This window comes from Nomascus leucogenys, chromosome 11 (genome assembly GCF_006542625.1).
Source record: "Nomascus leucogenys isolate Asia chromosome 11, Asia_NLE_v1, whole genome shotgun sequence".
NCBI lineage: Eukaryota > Metazoa > Chordata > Mammalia > Primates > Hylobatidae > Nomascus > Nomascus leucogenys.
This window is the reverse complement of record NC_044391.1, coordinates 47735748-47745738: the sequence shown is the minus strand read 5'-3', so window position 1 is coordinate 47745738 and position 9991 is coordinate 47735748. Positions and strand designations below refer to the sequence as shown.

Genomic DNA, 9991 nt, shown 5'->3' with positions numbered 1-9991 from the left:
CAGGCAATAATTCATTTCTAGGTGCTGCAATCTCTGCTGTCAACTTGTGCTTCCCAGGTGCAAATATGAAGCAAATCCCAACAGCACCATGGATATGAATCCCATTTAGATGTGACTATGATTATCACCTAAGTGGGCTGCCTGCCTGGTCTCTTTCTCTATGGCTAACCCATCCTTCTACACTGCCAACAGTTATCTTTATAAAACACAAATCTGATCGTGATACTTCTCTACTTAAAAGGCTCCCTGCTGTCTGCAGAACTGTGTCCAAGATCTTAGCATGGCACAGGAGGACTCTCCCAGCTGGCCCTGACCTTCCTTTCCAGCCTCTGCTTTCTCTTCACCATACACTCTTACATAAGACAGCTCCACGTGAAATTAGGGCAGCCAGGGGTGCCATAGTATAACCGCCTGTGTGGTAAAACGAAAAAAAGACTAAAAAAAAAAAAAAACTAAAAAAAAAATTGGCATATTTTCTTTACATATATTCTGTTGTTATAAAGTAAAAAAACTTGCTAAAAATTAAATTTTTAAAAAGCAGTGCGATTAACAATGTCCACATACCCACATACTATCAGCTGACACATGCATATACATATATTACAATTTTTTACATTATTTTTCACCATCTATCAGAGATCTGGTATCTCAGTGGAAGATATCTTGTCACTCTATTTGCAATTCCTCTAGAGTATAACACTCTTCCTTTTCCCTGGAATGCATCCCTTTTCCTCCCTAGAGTTGCCAGCTGCTTACTATTCATCCTTTAAATCCAGCTCAAAACCACTCCTCTGCGAACTCTTACACCCAATCCTCTTATGCAGTCTGTTTTTCCATCCCCAGTGCTCCCAAGACTGGGAGGATTTCTCTCTCTTACACCATTATTGTACTGCTTGTAATTATTTATTTATACAGTAATAGACTGTATGATCCTTTCCTGCAGTCTTAATCTTTGAATCCCTAGCTCCTAGCTTGGTGTTTGGCACACAGTTAAAAACTGGAGAGCTGATCACTGGATACATGAAAGAATGATCAAAGTCTAAAAGTCCCTACTTTCTTTAGATCTTGCGGGGAAAACACTTGATAGGGGACATATCTTTGGACATATCATTTTGATAAATCAGGCCCATAATATTTGATAATTGATTTGAAAGGAGTCAGTAAATATCTCAAGTGGTGTGAGTCAAAAAGGCTAACAAAACCAGGTGTGGTGGCTGATGCTTGTAATCCCAGTGCTTTGGGAGGCTGAGGTCGGAGGATCTTTTTTTTTTTTTTTTTTTTTTGAGAAGGAGTCTCCCTCTGTCGCCCAGGCTGGAGTGCAGTGGTACAATCTTGGCTCACTGCAACCTCCACCTCCTGGGTTCAAGCGATTCTCCTGCCTCAGCCTCCTGAGTAGCTGGGATTATAGGCACATGCCACCATGCCCAGCTAATTTTTATATTTTTAGTAGAGATGGGGTTTCACCATGTTGGCCAGGCTGGTCTCGAACTCTTGACCTTGTGATCTGCCCACTCGGCCTCCCAAAGTGCTGGGATTACAGGCGTGAGCCACCATGCCCGACCAGAATCTTTTGAGGCCAGGAGGTTGAGACCAGCCTGGGCAATAGAGCAAGGCTTCGTCTCTACAAAAAAATAAAAATAATAAAAAAAATTTAAAAGGCTGGCAAGGATGGATTTAAAGTACTTAACACAAATAACACCCGAACCATGCCAGGATGGCAAGGCAAATTCTTCGTTATATTGTTCAAAAAGAGACTAGAGTTTGAGACCAGCCTGGACAACATAGGGAGACCCCTGTCTGTACTAAAATGAAAACAAACAAACAAACAAAAAGAGGCTAGACACAATAGATCTTGTAAAAGGTATCTATTAAAAACGTGGCCAGGCGCTGTGGCTCACACCTGTAATCCCAGCACTTTGGGAGACCGAGGGGAGAGGATCACTTGAGGTCAGGAGTTCAAGACCAGCCTGGTCAACATGGCAAAACCCTGTTTCTACTAAAAATACAAAAATTACCCAGGCATGGTGGCGGGCGCCTGTAGTTGCAACTACCCTGGAGGCTGAGCCAGGAGAATCACTTGAACCCAGGAGGCGGAGGTTGCAGTGAGCGGAGATCGTGCCCCTATGCTTCAGCCTGGGTGAGAGTGAGTCCCCATCTCAAAAAAAACCCCAAAAAACAAAAACAAAAAACAAAAACAAAAACAACCGTAAAACTACTAAGTGCAATGTGGTGTCCTGTGTTGGATCTTGGAACAGAAAAAACGACACTAGTCGAAAACATTGGTAAAATTGGAATAAAATCTGGAGTTTAGTAAATAAATAAGCTAACAACGCCGTTAAGTGTGACCTGTTCCCATACCATCGCTTTCCCACCATCCTAGCTTCCCTAGCTACTTGTAGGAATAGAGGTATGGTGTTCAAGGTGGGTGGTTTTCTCCGCCTCGATTGAAGAGCTTCGCGCTCTTTGGATTAACAGCCAGGTCATTCACAATTCAGTGTTCAGTTTTTCTACTGGGGTCCAGCGTCTCGGAGTAACATCCCTTTGTGTCATGGATACATCCAACTCTGGACTTCCCCATTAGATTCTGGCAAAAGCCCCACTAGAGCCCCCGCCAGAGCCAGAAGGCGGTCCCTCAGGTCAGGAAAGGGTTTTCCTGCAGCCGGAGCCGCGACCTCAGCCAGCGGCGGAGCTGGGCTTCGGCGGAGGGAGGTGCGAGGTCCCGGCGGAGGGAGGTGCGAGGCCCCGGCGGAGGGAGGTGCGAGGCCCCGGCGGAGGGAGGTGCGAGGCCCCGGCGGAGGGAGGTGCGAGGCCCCGGCGGAGGGAGGTGCGGCGGGAGCCGCCCATGGCCTCCTGGGCTCGGCGCGCGGGGCTGGGCTGCGGTTGGCCACAAGAGGCATCCATCTTCCCGGACGAGCCAGGCGTTTCCTAGCGGAGCAGGGGCGGGGGCTTGGACAGAGAAGGGCACAGGCAGGAACGCGGTCGGCTCCCGCGAGCCCGGCCCCGCCTGGCGGAGCCCCGAGCAGCCGCCGTCCGCAGATCGCTAGCCGGGCGCCCGCGAGGCGCGAACCGTGTGCGCACCCTCAACTTTGCGGCCGCCGGGGGCGCGGCTCCCGCGTGCGTGTGCGAGTGTGCCTGTCACTAGCGGCCTCCTGGGGGCAGCAGCGGAAAGGGGGACGCAGAGAAAGGCAGCCTCGGCGCACCGCGGCCAGGGAGGCAGAGGCCCCTCTCGGCGCCGGCTCTGGAGACCTAAACTCCGCCGGGGCTGTGCCCAGGGCGCGTCTGAGCGTCGCCGCCTTCACCCTCTCAGCAGCAGCGGCGACTCGCGTTAGGATTGCGATTCCTTTCGCCTGCCGAGCTGTAGCGGCAGTGTCTGCGGGCAGAGGAGCGGCGGCCGTGGCAGCAGCATCCCCAGCCCGGGCGGGACCATTGAGCGCCGGAGCCGGCGGCTGGAGGCAGGAAGGGAGGGTTGTGGCGCCCGAGCTGGGCGCGTTCCCAGCGCCTGCCCTCCGCCGCTGGCCCTGTCCCGGGCGCCCGGTGCGGGTCTCGAACAATGGTGCGAAGCGCCGGCGCGAGCCCCGCGCCCGCCCAGCGGCCGTAGAGGAAGTGGCCCGGCTCCTGGCGAGGTGGGCAGGGGGACGTTCCCCGCCACTGGCTGGCTGGAGTTTGCCTGAGCGTCTGGCCTTTCCAGCCCCGACCCCGGGGATTCCCTGGGATCACCGACGGAGCTCAATTCCGAGAGTATGGTGCCAGCGCCCGGGCTAATCTAGTCCTCTCTACACGCTCCTTTTCCCCTCCTCCTCCTACTTCTCCTCTCCCTCCTCCCTTCCCTCGGGTCGGCGCTGCCTCTGGATTGCCTGCGTGTGGGAGTACAACTCTGCCTCTCCAAGGAGAACGGGTTGTGACCACTGAACAAAACTTGCCCATTGAAAGCAAACCCGGAACAGCTGGATAATGTCCACCCCGAGCCGATTCAAGAAGGACAAAGAGATCATAGCCGAGTATGAAAGTCAAGTCAAAGGTAAGGATGGGAGCGGCTGCCTTGCTCCTTTTGTGTGCCTTCTTGTCATTGTGCTCGTGGAGTTGCGTTTCTAACTTGGTGTCTGCGTAGGAGGAAGGTGGTGAGGGGACAGCTCGAGCCCTGCCTGAGCCACCTGGGCTTCCTACAAGCCAGTTAGTTCCCAGTTGCAATCCCAGTCCCATCAAACCCACGGGAAGCTGGAAACTGGGTGACATCCCCCCGCCAGCTGCCAGCCCGCATCTCTAATGGGGAGAGAACTGGCTTTAACTTAACCACCTTCAGCTGGGCAACTTATATGGGAAGCAGGCAGCAGTGGAGGATCCTGTCCAGCTCTTATTATCACCATCATTATTCTTTTTAAAAATGGTAGGATTGTCACTACGTAATTTTTTTACGGAATCATTTTTGTAAAGCCTGTGAACCCCAAGCGGTCTACAGCCTCATTGAGTGCAGGCTATTTCAGATATTTACACCGCTCACCTATTTACGCCGCTCACAATTTATTAGGGCGAGTCCCGCTTTTATTAAATAGCTCCCTAAAAGCCTGGCAGTTAAACGAAGCAATGACTAGTGGAATCTGACTCTTCCTTTATAATGGGCCAGAATTCATTGCCATCTTTCACACTCACATGGGAATATTGCTTTATCATTTGCTGGAAGCCACTTGCATGTAAAATGAAGGTTTGAATATTTGCGTACTAGTTTCAATCCATTTACACTGTCAACTAATGAAGGAAACCTAATTAAGGCTGATTAATTATTTTTACTTTCTATGCCTTGTGATTAAAAAAATATATATTTTCTCTCCAATACAAGTATTTTGTTTTGTTACTGAAGTGTTTCGTAAACATTTATGTCAGTTGAATTTCTTCCTCCTCTTTCCTGAGGTCTCAGGAGTAGCTTTCCTGATTGAGACAATGGATGGAATGTTGGGATCGCCGCTGTTCTTTGACACATTCAATGCAAAGTTCATAAAGATTGCTATGTACACACCTGTGTTTGTCTATGCACAGTCTTATGAAAGGGCTATGGAGAGAGGCATTACTGTACTTCCCTTGAGCAAGGGAGGAGCAGCCTGAGTGTTCTTTTGTGTGGTCAAGTTGTAAAAATGCCTGGAGTCCTGTGAGAGGACCTGGTGGAGAAATCCTGTATCATCCAGTGTGAACCCAGACCAACTCAGTGTGAACATGGCAGACACAATATGCAAGATAACTTAGGTTATCTTTAGGCTGACCCCTATAATGGAGTTAAGCTAAACATTGTTCAGGAGACAGATTTTTGTCTGCTTGGAATTATGATAATTTATACTTACGGGAACTTGTTTCATTGCTGTGGAAGTTGTGTTGGCAGATAAGTAATTATTTTCTTAGAGCCAGGTAAACTTTCTAATGAGACTAACCTTTCTTTTTTCAGTGAATCCAACATAGCCCATAGCCTAAAACCTTTCATTCCAAGGCAGTACTCTTGTTCACAACCACCATTTCTCTGTGCAGTGTTTCCACATGGCTCTTTGTGGCAGGTCTTCAAGGGGTGGCAGTCTGGTTTTTCTGCAGCCTAGAGCACTAATTGGCAAATGCACTTCCAAATGTTGATTTCTTTATCTTTGCTGTAAGGTCACTTGCCAGTGATGAAGTCCTTATTTGAAAATCAGCGAAATGGGATGTGTTGCAATGTGTCTATCAAATTGAAATGGAAGAAAAATCATGAACATGGTGAAAATCACATTTGGAACTAAGTCTGTCCCACAGAGAGTGACCTTATCCCTATTTCCTTCAACGCTTCTCCCTTCCACACACCTGCGAGTCCCTAGGCTGCTTTAGGACTCTTCACTGCACCTGCCCTGCCCTGTGTCCAGGCTTTACCTCCTCCTACAATAACCTACACATCCATTATCTAACCTAGATCACTACATCCATACACAAACATGGGAATAAGGGAATATCATGGAGTCAGATCACATACGCATTAAATGGCACAAATTCACCTGGTACTTCTGGGCAAATCAAGAAGAGAGTGGGAGAAAAATAACAGATAAATAGTACATGAGGCCAGCTGTCCAATGCAGGGAGAGTAGGCCCCTTAGTAAGGACAGCATGGGAGACAAGACTCTGGTTTTTCTGTACCCTTGCAGAGTGTTAGTCTGTTATTTAAAGGTATGTGTTTTGGGACCAGGTGCGTGGTGCATGCCTGTAATCTCAGCATTCCGGGAGGCTGAGGCAGGCGGATCACTTGGGGTCAGGAGTTCAAGACCAGCCTGGCCAACATTTTGGTAGAGAAACCACATCTTTACCAAAAAATACAAAAATTAGCTAGGTGTGGTGGCACACGCCTGTGGTCCCAGTGTGCCTGTGGTTCCACTTGAACCCAGGAGGCAGAGGTTACAGTGAGCCGAGATCACATCACTGCACTCCAGTCTGGGTGACATAGTGAGACTCTATCTAATAAATAAATAAATAAAGGTATATGTATTTGGAACAGCCTACTTTTTAAATTACAGTCGGGAACCTTATCTGATGATTAAAAAAAAATTCTGTTCTATTGCTGAAGGGAAACCTGGCTGTGTGGGACTCATTAAGACATAAGTCTAGGCCAGGCACGGTGGCTCACACCTGTAATCCCAGCATTTTGGGAGACCGAGGTGGGCGGATCACTTGAGGTTGAGACCAGCCTGACCAACATGGTGAAACCCTGTCCCTACTAAAAATACAAAAATTAGCTGGACATGGTGGTGCATGCCTGTAGTCCCAGCTACCCTGGAGGCTGAGTCAGGAGAATTGCTTGAACCCGGGAGGCAGAAGTTGCAGTGAGCTGAAATTGTGCGACTGCACTCCAGCCTGGCTGACAGAGGGAGACTCTGTCTCAAGAAAAACACAATGAATAAACATACATATTGGACTCTATAGGTGACTTAGGTGTGTGGGTGATTTCAAGAGTCATTTTGATTTTATGTATTTTTTTTTACCTTCTAACTTAGAACCTAACACTCTAGAATAGTTTCCCCTCTTATTCTCTCCCATTTTCCCTAACAACAACTTTATTTATCTCAGAATTTTTGAGATAATGTTTTCACCTAAAGGAATGACTTCAGATATGGAATTTTTTTATTTTTTTGTTTTTATTATATATATATAAAAGGAGTATTGGTCTGCCGCCCAGGCCAGAGTGCAGTGGCGTGATCTCGGCTTACTGCAACCTCTGCCTCCTGGGTTCAAGTGATTCTCCTGCCTCAGCCTCCGGAGTAGTTGGAATTATATGCACGCACCACCACGCCCAGCTAATTTTTGTATTTTTAGTAGAGATGGGGTTTCGACATGTTGGCCAGGCTGGTCTCGAACTCCTGACCTCGGGTGATCCACCTGCCTCTGCCTCCCAAAGTACTGGGATTACAGGCATGAGCCACTGCACCCGGCCCAGATATGGAATTTTGCCATTGTTGCTGCCTGCACAGGTTTTGGGAACAGACTTCATGGGGCTATTCTTAACTGTGAAAAGAACCATTCCTGGTGATAATTTGTAATTTTATGTATAAGATCCTAGATGTATCTAGTTGTGTATCATTTTGGGCAAGTCACTTAGCCTCTCTCTGGGTTTCGGTTTTCTTATCTATAAGATAAGGAGTTGGAATTCTCTTCATCTTAAGTGTCTTTTTTTTTTTTCTTTTTGAGACAGAGTCTCACTCTGTCACCCAAGCTGGAGTGCAGTGGCATGATCTCTGCTCTCTGCAGCCTCCGCCTTCCAGGTTCAAGTGATTCTCGTGCATCGGCCTCCGGAGTAGCTGGAAATACAAGCGTGCACCACCATGCCTGACTAATTTTTGTAATCCTAAGTGTCTTTGAATCTAATTGAAGATGTCATATCAGTTCCTATTAATTGCCTCATAAAATTTTCAAGCTTTTAAAGTTTTCTCTTGGCTGCTCTGTTTTGTGGAGAATCATTTTTGCTTTCACTTTTTTTTCATAAGTTCATGGACACTATAAATTGAGTTCTTGGAGAATTAAAATATAATACAATAAAGAATACAGAAAAAACAGTAATCAAAACCACATGCAGAGAAGTGTAGCACAGAATTGTAAGACAGAGAAGAATCAGGAATGATACAAGTGGTTAAACAATGGATAGGTTTAAATGGGGAACAAAAGAGGACCCCAAGCAACAGTTTTAAAGAATGAATTGAACATTTCATGCCTTTTGGTCAAATTCTCAAAGGCTTAGAATTAAGAGAAATAAATCTCTTGTTTGAATAGGCCATTAGAAAGCAAGCACGTCTGGAAAAGTGTATGAAACCCAAACCAGTTGACTATGCTATTTGTTAGCATCTCTGGCAAATAGCGTAGCAGTGGAAGGGATTGAATAATTGGCTAACAGAAGGTTTTGAGATTATCTGTGGACTTTAGTGATCTATGTAATTCTTGTATTCTGCAGCAAAAATATTGTGGAGCTACACATATGAGAACAAAAAAGATTCAAAAAGACATGTTTTATGAAGTGGAACTTACAGATGAGAGGCTGTGTTTGTTTTTAATAATGCGTGTTGCTAGTTGCTAAGAATCGATAGTTATTATTTGTAGTATTTTCCTAGAGATAGCACCATATTTATCTACATGCAATATGTACAGGGAGTGCCAAGAAAATCTGTTGTTCTTTGACCACTCTGCAGCCTGACATACAAATAATACATTTTAGTAGCAGAGGGAACATGAGGAAATGCCAATTTGATTTGGTATGGCCCTGCATCATGCCATAGTAATATGGAACCTGTGTCTGCATCTTATGTTCTTTCTTCTAACATAGAATAGGAAGTGACAGCAATTTCAGTTATGAATTAAAACTTTATAGCTGGGAGGGACTTTTAACATTTTTTCTCCAACCCACTCATTACATGATGCAGGGAGGCTTAATGACAGAGTTGCACAATTAACAGTGACATACCTGGGACCAGAACCCGGGTTATCTTCTTTTCAGTAGCGATAATTCACTTGTAGATTCCTCACAAAGTAGATATCTAAATAGGAGGTAGAACAGTTACCTATTTAGACTTTACATTCATTGAAGGAGTCATTGTTGGACCTAAGAGAGCATAGAAACCGCCGTCTATGAACAGGAGTTAATTACGTTAACTCGAACCAAGTTTTTTTTTCACCAGGACCATTTCAAGAGACCATAATACCCAGGCAGCAGCTTCACATGGTGGCCTTTAAGGTCTAGAAAAACAACGTGGTTAATATGTACAAATGTGATTTGCCTGATGTTTTGGTAAAGCTAATTGCGCTACTGCAACAAAGCCTTTACAGTGCCCTGAAAACCCGATTAGTTTCATGAACTTCAGAATATATTAAGGGATAGTTTTGAAGAAAATTTTGAGCAAAGCATGACCTTCTGAAACACATGAGGGCTGGATTATAATACAGGGTGGTAAATCTCAGCTCTGACAATCTAGATTGGTTTGTTTACTCCTGTGCTATGTTGACCAGTTTAGGAGCCAGACAACTTCAAGTCTGTTCTAGGTTTTAGAGTCTTTGTAAATTGGCCAATTTTTTTTTTCTTCAAGACAGGGTCTTGCTTTGTCACCCAGGCTGCAGTGCAGTAGGTGAACAAGGCTCACTGCAGCCTTGACCTCCTAGGCTCAAGCGATTCTTCTGCCTCAGCACCCCAAGTAGCGGGGAGTATAGGTACACACCACCATACCTGGCTATTTTTTTTTGTAAAGATAGGGTTTCGCCATGTTGCCCAGACTGGTCTCAAACTCCTGAGCTCCTGCCTCAGCCTCCCAAAGTGCTGGGATAATGGGCATGAGCCACCGTGCCCGGCCAAGGAGAGACAGTTTAAAAAATTTTATTCATGCTACCTATTTTCACTTCAATTCAAACAACTAACAAGATAAAAGGGAATAAATTATTTGTCTAATTAGTTTATTTATGCTTTAGCAGTTTGAAGGCAGAAATTTGGATTAGAGGCTGGGCATGGTAGCTCATG

General features: G+C 46.0%; 1 protein-coding gene across 2 annotated transcripts in view; it reads left to right on the top strand.

Annotated features, from left to right (window-relative positions):
* The first annotated feature begins 3248 nt into the window (after positions 1-3248).
* Positions 3249-9991, top strand: part of SRGAP1 (SLIT-ROBO Rho GTPase activating protein 1) — a 307235-nt gene continuing 300492 nt past the window's right edge. For both annotated transcript variants that reach the window (XM_012510512.2, XM_003252727.4), the window contains exon 1: positions 3249-4018. In XM_012510512.2, the coding sequence (XP_012365966.2) occupies positions 3952-4018 (67 nt within the window). In that variant the 5' untranslated portion in view covers positions 3249-3951. The remainder of the gene's footprint in view (positions 4019-9991) is intronic.